At 38.4% G+C, this 17,405-nt stretch overlaps 2 protein-coding genes across 7 annotated transcripts in view; one reads left to right on the forward strand and one right to left on the reverse strand.

Moving 5' to 3' along the window:
- Window positions 1-3,948: 3,948 nt before the first annotated feature.
- On the reverse strand, window positions 3,949-6,508 carry LOC126761406 (BRCA1-associated protein). The gene is made up of 6 exons (XM_050477539.1): window positions 6,146-6,508; window positions 5,722-6,091; window positions 5,473-5,643; window positions 5,243-5,409; window positions 4,565-5,183; window positions 3,949-4,500 (listed from the first exon to the last, which is right to left on the reverse strand). Exons 1-6 carry the CDS (start codon window positions 6,210-6,212, stop codon window positions 4,191-4,193), a joined length of 1,704 nt encoding a protein of 567 aa, XP_050333496.1. The 5' UTR covers window positions 6,213-6,508; the 3' UTR covers window positions 3,949-4,190.
- A 2,038-nt stretch (window positions 6,509-8,546) lies between these two features.
- The window catches only part of LOC126753977 (45 kDa calcium-binding protein), a 70,765-nt gene continuing 61,906 nt past the window's right edge, over window positions 8,547-17,405 (forward strand). For 2 of the 6 annotated variants that reach the window (XM_050465780.1, XM_050465808.1), the window contains exons 1-2: window positions 8,547-8,795; window positions 8,949-9,251. The gene's annotated coding sequence lies outside the window, so the exon portion shown is untranslated. The remainder of the gene's footprint in view (window positions 8,796-8,948; window positions 9,252-17,405) is intronic. The other 4 variants (XM_050465799.1, XM_050465789.1, XM_050465815.1 and 1 more) reach the window with 3 other exon arrangements.

The following is a 17,405-nucleotide window of genomic DNA, read 5'->3' on the forward strand; positions in this document are numbered from 1 at the left end:
ACGGATTGGCGTTCAGACCAAAAGTCACTCGGAATCAAAGTTGTCGCATCATCCTCATAATTTATATATACATACGTATATATGTATGAACTATATATGATCTAACTCGATTATTTTTAGGTGATGCAAACAACCGTTAGGTGAGCAAAACTGTTAAACAAAACTGTATCAACATGTTGAAAAAGTATAAAAATATTTGTTTTACGAAGCCAATTTGTTATTTGGCGCCGTCTATCTAGAAAAATACGATTGAGAAACATTCCCTGACTCATGGTATGCATTTCATCGCTGTCTGAAAAAGGAAGGATCGACTTTTATGCTACTTACATATGTAAAGGGCGATACACTTCCAGGTTCCCTACTTTTTTAAAGAAAAAACACAGACACTTCCCCTTAATGGGGAATATTTATTATCATTCCAAAGAACATTCTTTAGCATTTTTGAGGATTGTCTCTTTCGAATGTTGACCCCAACTACGTCCGTCCGTTGAGTTCAATTTTCGATGACCCGTTCGAGCATTTCGACTGGTAACTGGCAAATGACACTCGGCAATTTTGCTTATTTACTTACCCATTGAGCCAGAAATAGGCCTCATCGCTGAACAAAGTTTGGCTCGAAAACGTCGGATCTTTTTGGAACTTTTCACGGGCCCATAGAGCGAAGCCATGTCGCTGGGAAGGTCGAGTTTCTTCAGTTCTTGCACAAGCTATATTTTGTGCGCTTTTATTTTAAGGTCTCGACGTAAAATGTTTTGTAAACATTGTTCAGGTATAGGTCTTTCTATTACGAAATGCCAAACAATACTAAACAAAAATAACATGTCAAAAAAAGACTTAAAAAAGTACCTTACTTGGATCACCCGTTATACGGTATGCTTTTTCATATCATATCAAATATATTTTCGGAAGTTTGGCATTGTCTGTCGGGATGAAATCCAGGATTTCGAATTGGTTCAGCTGGGATACCCGGAACGCATGTAAATACCACTGAAAATATGCGTTTACATAGGACGCTTTCATTTATAGAGAATACTTTTAAAATTTCAGATTAAACCAAGGAGCGTGAAAACTGAAAGATCGGAATAAAGTGGTTGTATGAAAAGCTTTTTAATTTGACATAAGGAAACCTAGGGTTGGATACCTACAATCTCAATAGACAGCCATCAGATTCGCTACTCATCTTTGCAAAATATTTGAAGAAGGTGAACCTGAATTGAAATATCAGAGTGCCGCTTTTTAATAACCAAGAAGGGGTACTCCTAGTGTGGCAGCCTTTTGATCGTTTGTGGCCTGTCATTTTTTTTGATTTTTTTATTACATCAAAAAACCGATTCAGTCATTGTATGAAGAGTTATGCGAGTATAGAGCAAAAATGCCGGAATAAACTGAGCTGCTGCTCTTTAAATGGATGTGACTCAAAAACTATTTGAAATTTTGATTTGAAATTTTATGCTATTTTTAAAGATATACACTATTTTTTTCGAAATTTCCCTCTAGATGCATATTTTGAACTCTTTGTTATGAAACGACGTTGCATAAAGTGAGTAGTCGTGATGTGATTAAATAGAAGATTTTTGGCGCAGAGGAACTAAAATCTATAGGCTCGGCCCTCTCTTTTTTAAGGGTTTACAACAGTTGACCTATGCTGATGACATCGATAACGTCGGGTTGAACAGCGGTTGCTGGTGACTGAAAGCAAAGGTCTTACCTTCACAACTCTGTCATCATCAAATAAGCATTCGAAATTCTCACATCTTGTTAACACTCGGTATAGCTTCAAGACTGAAGAAATTGGTATGAGCTCCAATACCAAAAAGCCCAGAAATACTTTAACGACAAAGTTTGTTTTTGGTCCGAGTAGGAAATTGTGAAGTACCCGTGTACATATGTTCCATATAATGCTCGCCAAAATACATATATGAAATAAAAACCTTGACAAAGATAACATTCGATGATATTGCTTTTGGAATATCCGAAAGAAAAATTGTGTAAAATATTTTTACAAGCTTACAGGGTTTGTCCGGAAAGTAATAGGACTGAGTCAGTTAAAAAAAAATATTGAACCAATCGTTACAATTCTTTAAAAACTTTCAAAATAGGCTTTCGGACCCTTCGCTGCTCATTCTTCCGGTCTTCATCAGCGACCTCTTCCCGGCCCTCCAAAAGGCCTGGTGCCGCCGAAACACACCACTTCTTGTTAAAGCAACATCTGGGTAATCCTGCTTGATCATATCATCCAGGTGCTCGAATACAACTGACCAACCGCTCGTTCGTAAGGTAGGAACGCCCTTGCATGATTCGTATTGGCCTACGTACTAAACCCTGAACTCCGTCGACAAAGCTTAGCCATTCGGCTCTTTATTCGCACATTTTTGCTCTAATCCCGATTAATCCTTCGGTTTTCGCTGCGTTGACACTCTTTCTTCCTTAGTTGAAGCTTTGTCAACATAAGCCAATCTTTGATTTCATGAATTTCTTTCGCTACCGCAGTCACCGCGATGTCATCCGCGTATCCAATTATTTGCACCTCCTTTGGTAATAGGAGGCGCAGCACTCCATCATATAAGCCACAAAATTGGCCCCAGGACTGAGCCTTGTGGAACTCCACCTGTCACCACATAGATTTGTGGTCCTTCGTCTGTGTCGTATAAAGAACCCTGTCCGACAGGTATTTGGATACGATCTTCAGCAAATAGGATTGTGTTTTCTTTAATTAAAGAGCTCTTATTATATGAGGCCAGTAGGCTGAATTAAAGGCATTCTTAACATCGAATGTGACTACCGCACAGTACTCTTTGGAGCCATACATCCATCTAGTTCCTTCTATAGTTTTACTTGCGACATCAGTAAGTTTTTTAATTGTGTCAATTGTTGACCTGTGTCTGCGGAATCCATATTGGCTATCGGCCAGTCCCAGTAGCTCTTTTTCGATATGTTGCTCCGGGTGTACGCTTATCACTCGCTCTAGTATTTTCCCCACCGTGTCTAGCATGCACAGTGGTCGGTACGAGTTTGATTCTCCAGGCGGTTTGTTTGGTTTCTGTCAAAATTTTTGGAAATATGCCCTCTCGTAGGCACTTTGCTAACAGTCTTGTGAACGGATCAGTGCTGTGTTTAATCGAGATCTTTAGGGCCTTGTTAGGAATACCGTCCAGCCCTAAAACTTTATTATTGGCGAACCGTTCTGCTGTTTCTACAACCTCTTTGTCAGTGACTGGTGTTCCGGTTCCTTCTAAGTGATATACTTGAGACGGTTGCTTGGGAAAGAGGGCTTCTACTACAGTATCTAGTAGCGTGGGACAGGTTGTAGCTTGGCCTTTAGGGCCAAGTGGCTTTCGAGGACATTTTTATCATCACTATCCTGTAAGCGTCACCCCATGGTTTTTCGTCAAGTTTATTGAACAGCTCTTTGAAGCAGCAGGCCTTTCTTCTTTTTATAGTTTTTTTGAGGTCGTTTCGCTTCCTCTTAAAGCATTCCTGGAGCACTGCAAAATTCGTCGATTGTCGGTTTTTCGACACTCAACGCCTTTGTGGGCGATCTACCTAACCTCGGTGCGCGTTTAAAGGGGTCTATGTCCATTCATGGTGTCCCTTTTTTCCTGCGCATCGTGTGCAGGCGGGACGGGCCGAAATAGACAGGAACGCTGGTCCGTCCGAGGGTATGGTGTCTATGCTCCTACCCCAGTTCCCTGAGGCCTGTCCTTCGCTTACTGGTACTGGAAAACACGGATGGGCCAGCGCTTGCCCGGGGCAACGCAGGCTGCTAATCCTACGCCCAATTCACACATCTTGACCAGAGCCCGAAGGGGTTGGTTACAGGCAAACAGCGTGGCTAACACCTCGACAGAGCAAGCAGTACATACAGCAAAAATTGATAATTAATTTATCAGAGAACTTTTTTTTTTGTTTTGTTTATAACAAACCGTTAGGTGAAGAAAAGTACAGTCCTTTGTGAAGCGATATGTAAAGGTTTATTTCTCATTTTTGTGTATAAGTATGTATGTATGTATGTTTATATAAAGCTATTTAATTTGATTAGCATTCATAGTACAATGTTTTATTTTTAAATGCTTACATGCTAAAAATAGCAGCCACTTTACGTCTGTATGCTTTTAAGTTATAGTGAAAATTCTTTATAGTCTCCAATAAGCAGAAGTTGAGCCAAGGAAAGGCTGTGGCAATTATAAAAATTAATGCTTCTTCTTTCGTCTGGCCGTTTTTCCTGCGGAAGTGCTTGCTTCTGCCTCAGGCACCACAACCGTGCCACCAACAATCTCATCCTTGAGCTCAGAATCGGCGATTTTGCTCTGGGCCTGCATATAGAACATAATGTCGCGCAGTTGCTCCTTGACATCATTCAGCTCAGCTTCGCGCGCCTCCTTGTATTCTTTGTATTGTTTTTCGAGTGTTGCATATTTGGTCTGCCAAGAACTATGATTGCTTTGCAACGTTTTGGAGAATTCACGCTCCTCGGCGAGCTGCTTTTGCATGTCCTTCAATCTGCGATAAATATAAAATATGTGTGTGTGTTCAATTTAAATTTGTAAGTTATTTTGACAATTACTTTGTGGCATTTTGTGTCAACTTGCGCTCCAATATCTGCTTTTCCTTGGTTAGTGTTTGCACTTTTTGCTCCAAAGCGCTCACTTTGCTGCTATCATTGTCAGCACCGGCTTTGAAGTCCCGCCACTCCATTTCCAGGCGATCCAAGCGATCTTCATAATATTTGCGCTGCGTATCCAACTGCGAGGTTAGTAAATATGTGAATTCTAGTTGCATTGAATCGATCTTCTCTTCGCCCTCGTCGTTAGCAGTAGCCACCAATTTGCCATCGGTCTTGTTTTGGAAGAGCCGATGTACGAAATTGTCTCCAGCATAGTCCCAGACGCTTGACGTACCTAACTGCATGGCAAAAGTGTGATTCGTGGCGCGATAATGTGCCGCAGCGTGACCACCTTGATAGCGACCACAACCAACGTGACCGCAAATCAGACAAATCCATAGGGAATCTGTGCCCTCACACTCCATACAAACGGAGTTCTCAAGCAACTCGGGAGTCTGCACATGACGGCAAACAGGACATGTGGAATCACCCCATTTTATAAGGCAGTTGGCATGAAAGGCATGATTACATAGTATAGTCAATACGCCATCAACGCTTTCGTCCATACGCTCCAAGCAAACTGTATTAATTTAAAACGAATTAAGCAACGATATAAGTAAACGAGTTTAATATACATACCTGGACAATTGGGTAGTTCGGTATGACCAGCTGGTGGCACACCATCTCCACCGCGCTCAATTTCCGACACCCATACGGCATGACACAAAGAGTCGGGCTCCAACAAATTATAAGCGGCGCCATTGTATGACTGGTAAAACTCTAAGGCTGCAGCATTCGAACGAAATCTGTGAAATGTATAGTAATTAAAATCGAGTTCAAAGCACGGTACCGATTGTCCCTTTAATTACTCGAGTATCACCATAAATTGATTGGGGCTGCCGTCGCGTACAATGCGTATGTGTCTAATCGCCGACTGACAGGGCGCTACAAAGCCCATCAAGTCATGACAACTTACACTGGCAGGCACCGCCAGCAAGCACAACTTATCGGATGGTCCCTCTTTTAATTCCTTACGCTCACTGGGATATTATATAAAAAAGCAAATTAGATGAATTAGTTTAACAAATAAGTGGTAATATATCTTCAGTTTGGCATACTTTTTCTTGTATAAATGCACAATGCCGTTGGTAACTTCCGGGTTACCGGAGAAGAATCCAATTTCCTTGGGAAATTCAGGTGCACATTGGCCTTCTTCGAGCGGCGTAGCTTCACGTGAACCACTAGCTGTTGAGCGCAAATCCCTTTTACGTTCGCCACTCATATCAAGCGGTACAGAAGCTTCACCTCCAACTGTTGCCTGTTGATGCACCTCTGCTGCTGAAAGTTGTAGTTCGTCCGCGTCTGCTAACAAACGATTTGTGTAAGTTTCAATTACAATCTGGTTGGCTTGTCGCAGACCTCGATCACGTTCACGCTCTTTTAGCATGCGCGGATTTGTGGGATGTTCAGCAGATGTGGCTCCGGGTTCTGTAAGTCAATAATTTGTTATATGCTTCTGTAATGCTTTTAAAAACTACGCACCAAAATCCTCACTCAGCTGTGGGTCAATTTCGATCTTTACGATGCACAATGAAACCTGATTTGGCATTTGTTGTTGATGTTAGACAATTTCCCGTTCTATCCTTTATGTTTAACCAATAAAACAAAGCTAATATTTGCCGAAGTTACTTCGGAATCAGCAGCGATTCTATATTCTGCACTTTATCGCAAAATTGTCTTTGTGAAGTTTTCTTTTTTCTTTTAATTGTTTTATTTGCGGTTCAATGCTCTTTCGTTAAATTTTTATAAAGGTTTTTTTCAAATTTCTTCACGAAATTCACAATTTTTAGTTTTTGTTTACAAATTTTGCGAAACTGGGAATGAAAACAGAGAAAAGAAATAGCGAACGTCAAAATTTTGAACAAAGTTAACACAGTGTTGTTTTCCAATCGGAGTGAATTTAATAGGCCATACCAGAGAACGTAAATTATATACAGAGAGCGTTTATAAACGTTCTCTGTAAATGGTATACGCAGAGAACGTAAATTACGTTCTCTGGTATACGTTCTCTGGCAGTACTTTTTCTTAGCCTGATAGGTGGCGCGCAACACATTGTGCTTGTGTACCTGTCCGATATGTAATTAGATATCTTATAACTTATTGAGTTCTTTTGAGATTTTGTCTGCTTACTGTGTTTATAATATCGCATCGATCAGAGAGATTTTAGATTATTAAACATAACTTTACATTATTGACACAAATGATTACCTGTAGAATAATGCAGATAATACAAACAGCGAATTGATGTTATTAGTTATGTTAATGAACTTTCCGTTTTTGCACAAATGGATTATTATTCTTATATTCAAATGAAATTTCTAGATATTTTATCAGTTGATCAAAATTGAGTGATATAAAAATGGATAATGTAATGAACCATTAAACTGAAAATTTGTGAATTTCAACTCCAATTTTATGTCGATAATATTCTCAATATTTTTGATTATTAAAGAAACTGTTCTTAAACCGTAGATCATTGATGAAATCTTTGTAGTCGCTTTGGAAAAACAAAAAATTGTGTGACGTCATTACAGAGCAGGCATTCTTTAGACGTCTGTACTCTCTCACTACTCAGGGCCTAAAGGACGAAGCAGAAAGCAAAGAAATGAGTTTCCATAAGAATATGATCAGAAATATTCAATACGGGCTTTGTAGATGTGGGCCTGTAGTGTAGGTTGAGTAAATATCATTACACTCCTCTTTTGCGGTTATAGCCGAGTTTACAACAGCACGCCAATCGTTTCTTTATTCGCAATTAGGCATCAATACCGAGGTCTTCCTCTTCCTCTGGTTCCGCCGGCGGATACTGCGTTGAATACTTTCAGAGCTGGAGCGTTTTCATCCATTCGGACGACATGACCTAGCCAGCATAGCCACCGTCTCTTAATTCGCTGAACTATGTTAATGTCATCGTATAACTCATATAGTTCATCGTTCCATCGAATGCGATATTCACCGTTACCAATGCGCAAAGGACCATAAAGTCTTAGTTCTGCAGCTCGAAGTATTTTCTCCAAGAGTAGATTAAAGACGTCGCACGAAAGTGTGTCGCCTGGTCTGAAACCTCGTTTGTTATCGAACGGCTCGAAGAGGTCCTTCCCGATCCTGACGGAGTTTTTGGTATTGCTTAACGTCAGTTTACACAGCCGTATTAATTTTGCGGGGGAATCATTATACTTTGTCTTAATTATTTTGGGTGTTCCAAAGCAAACCAAGTAATTTAAAGCCATCAATAATATCAACGAGTTTCTCTCTGTTATTCTGTGTGCCTCATAAAATATATAAGCAGCTAATTTGTTATTATATGTTTGTGAAAAAAAAATTAAACTATAAAACTTTCACATTCTTTGAAATCTTTGAAATGTAGCTCATACAACTATTCGTCAACGCCTTTAACTATGTGGCCATGTTATGGTAACACACTGTTAACATCGTGGACTGCAATCAAGCTCCCTTAGTTGACGTTAACGCTGCTGTTGACGGTCACGTCCTTCCTCGGCCTCGTCCTTCCGTCGTCGCTGTCGTTTTCGTGTTTATCACATCGGCTCCGTTGTTGTTGTACAAATTGCCTTTCGTATGTTGCCCTTGCGTAGTCGCTGTCGGCGAGGTTGTTGTGTTGGACAACATTTTGCGCTACAGCCTGCTTCTTCTTGTTTTACATTGCTCCTGCTTGCTTTATAACAGCGATTCGCCTCTACAAGTTTACATATGTAGATACGTGTGTGTGGGCGCTGTTTGTTGTTGAATGCCGACACATGTCCAGTTCGGCTCTGTTCAACTTGGCAGCGTCGACGACGCAGCCGCAACAACAACAGAGCCAAGCAGCACTGAGGCGTTTCAGTGGCCTTACACGGCGCCAGCGACGACTTCCATTGGCAGTAACTGTTGGTGCGGCGTTGTTTTTGGACATACTGTAGTAGTTGCTCTTGCGGATGGCGCATGAAGCGCGACGACGACGAATTGTACTGTTAGTGTGCCGTCGGTAGCAGTGTGCCGTGGACGAGTGTGACGATGTAACGCTACTATTTGTTGCATTCACCGTTGAGTTGTTGTTGTAGTTGTGCGGTTTATCATTTCGACTCTGTTGTTTTGCGAGCGTATGGGCTAGTGGCGCGTCGCGTAGCAACCGTTAGTGAGTACTTACGAGCGCACATGTGGACTAATGTGTTCGTGTGTATGTGTGCGCGTGTGTGGGGAGGTGTGTCTGTGTGTTGCGCTTGTTGTGAATGAGTGATTTGTGTAGTAAATTTATACAGTGTCTGATTTGCAACAATTGTTGTTGCAGAGTGTGAAAACAAAAGGCGGAAAAAATAACAACAACAGCGAAAGAGAGCAGGCAACAGCGCAAAATAACCGCTCATTCTGCAGGTTTTTGCATTTGTGCGTGTGTCTCCTTTGTTTTGCTGCATTTAATTAGCCTGGCAGCTGAAGCAATTTAACAACAACAAGTGCCCAGCCTGAGTCAATGAAAGCAACAAACAAATATGTGTAAGCAAGCGCAGACAGACAACAAGTAAATCAGCAGTCGTTTATGCGAAAAAGTTGTAAAATGTGATGGACTCAAGGGGATGCGGCCCTGCAGTGGGAGGTAAATAGATGGCGGATGGCGGATCTCAATTTGCAAATCTGCTTTGAGTTATTTTTATTTTTGTTTAGTGTTTTTGTTTTTATTGCAGCGCAAACAATTTAAACACAAACTTCATTAATTAGTTAATTAACTAATTACAAAAGAAAATTAGAAATTCACACAGCAGCAAGAGCAAACAAGCATCCGAGCCACGAGTGGGCCAATGGGAGGGGGTTGGCAAAGAGGGAATGCGGATGGTCGGAAGGTCGGAAGGTAGAAACAGGTGATGGCAGCGCCAAAGTACAAGCAATGAGAGAGTGATAAGTGAGAGAGAGGGCGCGGCGTGGTTGTGGGACATACATAGGTGAAAAGTGAAGGAAACAGATAAAGTTGAGGCAATGTTTGGCTGAAGGGCAGGAGAATGAAAGGCGGATGAATAAGGTTAACAAGTGAAGGATAGCAAAGTAAGAGGCGAATAGCAGAAAGTGAACCAAGGCAGAAAAGTAATAAAACCCAGTAAGCAAGATTCTGTTTAAGGCTGACCGAAAGCAGAGCAGCGCACTTAACGGCAGACAAGCGGCAGAGGAAGTAAAGAGCCAGCAAAACGTCATTAGATGAAAGGTGAAAAAATGCTGTAAAACTGAAAACAAAACTCAAATAAATGCACACTCACATACACAAAAAATATACACGTAAACACTGAAAGCGCGCAGAAGGCAATAAGGTGGCTATGGTACGCCGTGGCGGATACGTAACGGCACCAGCGAATGCGAAAATACGAAAGCGCGAAAAATGAAACGGCACAGACGTACAGTTAGCATAAGTATATGAACATATACATACATGCATATGTAGATATGTGTGTGTATGCGGGTTTTTAAGCGCCCGTTGTCGTGGTAGGATAATAGAAGCCGTAACTAAGCAAACTAGCATTAGCTGAGTGCAGTTGCTTTCGTTGCTGGTAACAACTAGATATGCACATAAGTGTGTGTGTGCGTGTGTTGCACGCTGCCATTGTTGATGGGCACCGCACGCCATCGCACCGCACACCGCCGCCACCGCCGTACTGGCGTGCTTGAGAGCATGAGAGCATGAGTAAGTGATTGCATAGTGGCTGATAAATATTTAAAATGCTAGTCAATGGAATGTCGATGGCTGGCAATAAGCATCGGGTAAATAAATTTTATAAAAGTATATCTAATAAATTAAGTGAATAAAGCATGAAGCGTATGGTAAATGTGCATTTGCGGAAAAACCTGCGGAAGCTTGTAAAATAGCGGCAAACGGGCACAAAATGGCAGACACTTCAAAGATAAGTCAATAGAAAAGGAAAATTGTGTAGTAAGAAATGAGCGAAAGCGTAATGTAAAAATTTGATTGCCTTCTTGCTGAAATATCATTGAACTAGAAACGAATTTTTGTATACCAGCATAGTCCTTTGAAATATAAATGTCTAGCTAAGAAGTTCCTCGACGAGGTTTTGCAAACTCAACACATTTACTAAAAAAAATATTGATGTTTTTGTTCGATAATCGAGTTAAGATAATACAAGTTTTTTTAGTACTTCAAACATGAAAAGCAAAATCTGATCATTTTCTTGAAGAAATTGTATTGGAGTGCATTATGTTGCGTTTGATTAAATTGAGTAGAATGAAAATTACGATTTGCCGTTAGAAATTTACAAATTTTTTTGAAAAGCGATTTTAAAATTTGAGAAGGTGTAATTAATTAAATTTGATATAGTAGACTTTTAAGTACAATATGAACTAGAAAAATTGTTTGAAATCATGTTTAGAATTTGTGTATACTCCGACCGAATTGAACAGAAAATAAGAGGAGCGTCAAACATATTTACAAATAGTTGAAAATTAGTGAATATGTTCAAAACATGATTAAAAATGACATGACATATATGAGATGAAAAAAAAGAAAATACATTAACTTCGGCTGCACCTAAGCTAATATACCCTTCATAGGTGCATTTCTTTTAGTAACTATGTGTCCAGTTTGTATGGAAGCTATACGCCATAGTAATGCGATCTGAACTATTTTTTCGGAAATTATATTATTACCTTAAGCAGTAATCGATGTCAGATTTCGTAAAGATACCACGTCAAATAAGAAAGTTTCCTATGCTTGCATGATTCCGATCATTCAGTTTGTATAGCAGCTATATGATATAGTGAGCCGATCTGAAAAATTTCTTTCAATATAACATTATTTCTCTAAACAATAACTCATATCAAATCTAGTGAAGATATATCGTCAAATGAGGAAGTTTCCCATGCAAGCATTTGATTCCGATCATTCAGTTTGTATGACAGCTATATGCTATAGTTAGCCGATCTAAACAATTTCTTCGTATATTACATTGTTATCTTTAGAAAATAATCATGCGCCAATTTTGTAAAGATACTTGTCAAATGTGAAAGCTTTCCCATACAAGAACTTGATTCTGATCGTTCGGTTTGTATGGCAGCTATATAGTTCGGACAAATGAGCAGCTTCTTGAAGAGAAAATGACGTTTACAAAATTTCAAATCGTTATCTTAAAAACTGAGGGACTAATTCGTGTATATACAGACAGACGGACAGACAGACCGACGGACATGGCTAAATCGACTCAGCTCAACATACTGATCATTTATATATATTTTTATAGGATCTCCGCCGCTTTCTTCTGGGTGTTACAAACTTCGTGGCAAACTTAATATACCCTGTTCAGGATATAAAAATACTCGGAATAAACTTCAACCATTTTTTCGCTACTTGCAGCGTGACCTTTTGTTATTAAAAAAATTTAATCTTAGAGCATAAAATTATGAATAAAAAATGTATCAATGCTTCTTCAAAAAAAAATTTGATTTTTTACGTCGATTATTTTACTTCATATATTATTTTTATTCATGATTTGAACGTAACCTTGAATGTCTGTTGAACTACCATGGTTTTTTTTTACAACTTATTTAGACTATCAATAAAAAGTTTCTACTCTGTATGGCCACAACAACAGTTGAGGAAGTAAAAATTATTACAAATAAATAAGTTGGACCAGGTTGGGGTCTGTTTAAGAGTTTACATGGATTTTCGGTTTACAAAAACTTGAATTTTTTATTGTCTTATTAAATTCTACAATGCCTCAGAATATTTTACTAAATTTTCAAGTTGATCCGAGTAATAGTTTCGGAGATACAACCTTGAGAATTTGTGCGCTCGAGGCCACCTAGGCTAAATGCGGCGTCTTTAAACGCGTTTTTCCCGAAACTGTATTTTAGAAGTAGATTGGCAAGATTTCTCGAGAACTACTCAACTGATTTTCATGAAATTTTTGCCCAAGTCTTTGAGATACAATTCTTAAAGACTTCTTTTTTTTCGATTACAATTATTTGAAAAAAATGTCGGAAAATTTCGTCGTGGCAATTATCGAGCTTAAACTATTCCTTTCCAAAAATTTCAGATTTTCTTTGTTGACCCTGGACGTGCTTTGTGAAAGATTATAACTTCGGCTCAATTACAATTAAAATGAGAATTTGATTAAAAAAATTTAAACTTGCTGAGATTTACTGTACATACATGCACTTACTCACCTTTTAATCGAAAATTTTGAAACATAACATAAGTGTACATATTTTTTTTCTTTTTATGACCTATGTAGAGTGCAAACCAATTTAAGATACAGATTATTATTTCTTTCCTTTCGTCATCAATTTAAATGAAAGAGGTTTCTACCATTTCTCTTTCATTCACTTACGATTGCAAGCCATATTTTATAGCTTAACAATAACACGTTAGAGCAACTGTAAGAAGATTACCTTCCTCTCTTCTTGAAAGACTTGAGAACTTATTGTAAAATAATTAATGATTATGAATCAAATTTAACAGGCGTGAAAGGCATCTAAGCAGAAGTAGTTTATATTCACAAACTTATCAAATAAATTCTTAATTAACCTTACTTCTTCTGCGGACTTCTCCTTGGATTAAGTGGTTTGAGTAGAGCGAATATTAATTATACCACGCAAGCACGAATGTGACTTCGAAATCGCATAACTGTTTATTGATTAACGCTTTGACAGGTTATTCACAATTCACAAAGGAAGACGTTATTACGAATTTCCAGAAATAGATGCTTCGAATCGGAACCTTTGCAGACACGCACGACTGCGTCTATAACGACATACACCAACACATACATACTTACATAGGGCACGAATGACAAACGTGCTATAAATACCAATGTAAAGGAGCCGAAAATAAAAAAAAAATTGGTGGCGCTGAGTACATTGACATTAAAGTAGAAAGTGGAAAACGGAAGCGAAGTCATAAGGGAAAAAATATTGATGAGGATGATGAAGCAGTGCAAAAGCTACCAACCACCTTAGTCGATGTTGTAACGCTGCAAATTATACTCTAGACAGGCAGGCAAATGTAGGCAGCAATATAACATTACGGTAGTCTGCACAGCAACAACAACAGTGAGTATAGTGAAACCGAATATAGCAACTGTAATGGCCAAAAAATACATGACTGTATGGTAGTAAAAGGTACAGACTGCATACACATAAATGTATATATCATCACCTAAAATGCAAAACAACGTATCATCAAAAGAGTCGAAATTGAGTTTTTTATATTTGAGGATTCACTACATCATATTGCATATATCATAAGCATAGCTTCCAGTATTCAGATATAACCATTTTATAACAAAAACTCAAATATTACATATGTATATTTAGCATAAAATGAACTACTTCCGACATAACCAATATATAACCAATTTATAACCGAAACTGAAATTTTGTTTCAATATGAGTGGTTTCATCTTATCGTTTTTCTTTCACCTGTACGCTTTTGAAAAGTGCTGTTACGTTATTTTACATTTTAGGTGACGATACCTGCGTATTTTTTTCTGATTTTATAAGCAAATTTTGTAACTGCGCAAGAGGATATTTGCTTGCAGTCTGAAGGTCGCAGTTTCGGTTGCCATAAAACCCATTTAAAAGCAAACAAATTTCAAGTTTTCTGTTGAAATTTTTGTATTGAATAAATAAATTTTTCCAATAAAAGCGTCTACCTAACACTGTAAGCTAACCAAAAAATGCAAATCGAACGAAATACGCGGCCTAAATCTCTTTACCCATAACTTCTCAATAATTTGTATGTGTATGGTATACAGGTATATGTATGGTATATGGCAAAGTGTTAAAACAGCACGCTAACCTCGAGAGTGTAATAAAAATATGTAAAGCTTTTTGGCCAAGAGTCGTAAGAACGAATCGCTACAATGGCTCAAGTGGCTGCATATGGTGGCACCTGCAACCAATGTTCACCGCAGTTTATCGCTGCATTTTCATACCTTTTTTACAATTTTACGGTTTAACAGACCGGCCGCCACTGCTGGCTCGGTGAGGCAGGTGTGTTGAGGTTAACTAGGCGGCACAATTGCTTTTTCAGGGACGTAAACAAATTGAGTTGCATGTGTGTGTGTTAGGATTTGTATTTGTTCTGGTGTTGGAAATCGAATACTTTTGAAGATTATTATTTTTTTTGAGCATAAAGACTTAAAGACTTAAATAATTTTATTCAAATTTTGTATGTATTAAAATTAAAAAGAAGAACAAAAAGCTTAATTTTAAAAATAAAACTATGATTGTCTGTCTAATAAAAATATAGACTGAAATAATGCTAAACAGTTTCTTCACTTTGCTTCTTTTAATGTTCGGTGAAGGAGCTCCTGAGAATTCTTTTAATGAAATGAACAGTTTTATGAGGATACATAGTAGTTCGATATAGTTCAGCATTCACACCGACAAGCCGATATAGGCTTTATCGGCACTCCAGTGTCGACTCTTATGGAGCAGCACTCACTTAGTATCAAGAGCTTGGGAAAACTGGCAAATGAAGAAGAAAAAAATTATTTAAAAACCCCTTCTCGAATAATTTTCAAAAACTAGAATTAACACTGACTGCAATACCTAGTGTACGTAGAACGTATTAATTTTTAAGTTTTGCTCCTTCTGGAATTTTGCTTTAGAATGCAAGAATGCATTACAGGGTTAGAAAATAGATATGCACACATATAAGCGAGATACTGTACTGTAACTTGATGTTCATAGCGCCACTGTGTACTGTTTGTGAATGTATGTGTAATAAATTTACATATACCATCGACACACACATACACACAATCATCGTGTAGTGTTACTCTACCCCAATTTGTGCCTGTGCAAGCTGAGCTCTAGCTGAGGCCAAAATGAACTGACAAATGACTCTTAACAGTATATCGCAGCCGCTAATCAGCTGCCAAACAGGCGCTACCGACCCACCAGCCACTCGCTCAGCAAGCCAGCAATATATCAGTCAAGCAATCTAGCCAGCGCAGGAAGCCTTGTAGCTGGTCGATTCGTGTGCTGACGTGCAAAATTCCGTGCCACGAACTAGCAGCCTGTCAACACGGCAGTGAGTATTACATTTTTATGTAAGTAATTTAAGAAGACGCAGCAAAAATGATTTACATACCGCGTATAGAAGTTGTTAAAAATGCAGAGCCTATCAGCAAGAGAGGGAAAACTGAAGTTGAAGTGATAAAATACTAATTTCGTAATACAGAAATTTTTACTTTTTGCAAAATGAATTAGTTGTCGATAGAACAAATATCTTTTTTTACAAAAATTATTTATACATTGTGAGAAAAAAGTACCCGGATATTGTAAATAAAACGCAAAATATTCAATTATTCATTAATATTTATTTTGTCGCCTCAGATTAATCCCCACCAGATATAATACACTTATGCCAACGATTTTTCCAGTCCTCGAAACACTTTTCATAAGCACTTCTTGAGATGGCCTACAGCGAATTTTATTTTGCCTCTTTGGCATTACCGTCTTCACCATAAGGGCACACGGGGCCCGTGCCCAGGGCCCCCATTCCCCGAAGGACCGACAATTTCTCTCACAAATTTTGTCGGGCGTATTACACTTTTTTCACAAATCAGTAGTCTTATCAGAGGGTATATTTCCGAACGCATACTACCTAATTTACTAAGTACACCATCTAGCAATCACTCACGCAATCACTCCGATTCTAAAGTCAAGCTGCACCGTGTAAACAAGGCCTAACATAAATGTCGACATTGTCTATACTTTCAGTCTGATAGGAGTGAGTGAGTGGCGTTATTTTGTTTCGTTTGCTACTGAGATTAATAAACACTGGATTATTTATCTAAGGTTTGATATTTAAAATTGAGTAAAATAGACAGAAGTTTTGATTTGTTCGTTTAAACATTGTTTCATTATGTCGAAAAGAACATATCAAAGTGGTTCACAAAAAAGAAAAAAAGTTACAGCTCAAAAAGTAATAACGGAAAAACTTTCAAAGCTCACTTCATTTTTTACGGTTGAAGAAACAAATAAGGCGAGGGATTATTCATTCTCATCACCGCACGACAAAAACACCTCTGAATGTCACCAGGAAAAACAGGTTACATGTGACGAAAATGACGAACATACATTAGACGCTGAACCATCGACTTCAAGCCACTGTGAATTAATAACTGCAAGCTTAGAGAATGTATCTGCGTCTCCTGACCCTGGTGCTTACTGTGACGACATTTTACCGGAAGAAGTCCGTGATATTTGAATTCGAAAAGGTCCAGAGTTTTTTCTAAATATAAATAGTGACTTCTCTGAAACTTCTACAAGTTTTCCAGATTCAAAGGGTAAAACGAAAACTAGATTCTTAACTAAAAACATTTTTATTCGTAAATTGACGAATGGTGAGTCTTTACGAAGAAAATGGCTCCTTTATTCACCAGCAAAGAAATCTGTATACTGTTATTGCTGCCGTCTATTTAGTACCACTACTGGTACTGGACATAATTTAAGTTCTCCTAATGGATATAAAGATTGAAAGCATATAAGTAACTTATTGATAGGGCATGAGAACAGTTTACAGCACAGGAAATTTATGATGAATTATGTTGCAAGAATGAAAACTACTGGACGAATTGATACTGAGTTGATGTCCCAATATAATTTTAGATTTATAGAAAAGATCCCTTTGCTGACTACAAAGATACATTTGAAAGAAAAAAATCGCAGCACAAGCATCACTTTTTTTGAAGGATCATCAGAGACTGCACAGTTGAGAGGCAAGGATAAGTTTCGTGTAGAT

Source organism: Bactrocera neohumeralis, chromosome 2 (genome assembly GCF_024586455.1).
Source record: "Bactrocera neohumeralis isolate Rockhampton chromosome 2, APGP_CSIRO_Bneo_wtdbg2-racon-allhic-juicebox.fasta_v2, whole genome shotgun sequence".
In the NCBI taxonomy this organism is placed as follows: domain Eukaryota; kingdom Metazoa; phylum Arthropoda; class Insecta; order Diptera; family Tephritidae; genus Bactrocera; species Bactrocera neohumeralis.

Excerpts from the sequence above, each read along its gene's own strand:
- LOC126761406 (XM_050477539.1), bottom strand. The coding sequence starts at position 6,212 with ATGCCAAATCAGGTTTCATTGTGCATCGTAAAGATCGAAATTGACCCA. Across the intron at positions 6,092-6,145 it reads ACAGCTGAGTGAGGATTTTG|AACCCGGAGCCACATCTGCT; the intron begins GTGCGTAGTTTT and ends ATTGACTTACAG. Across the intron at positions 4,501-4,564 it reads TTGACACAAAATGCCACAAA|ATTGAAGGACATGCAAAAGC; the intron begins GTAATTGTCAAA and ends TATTTATCGCAG.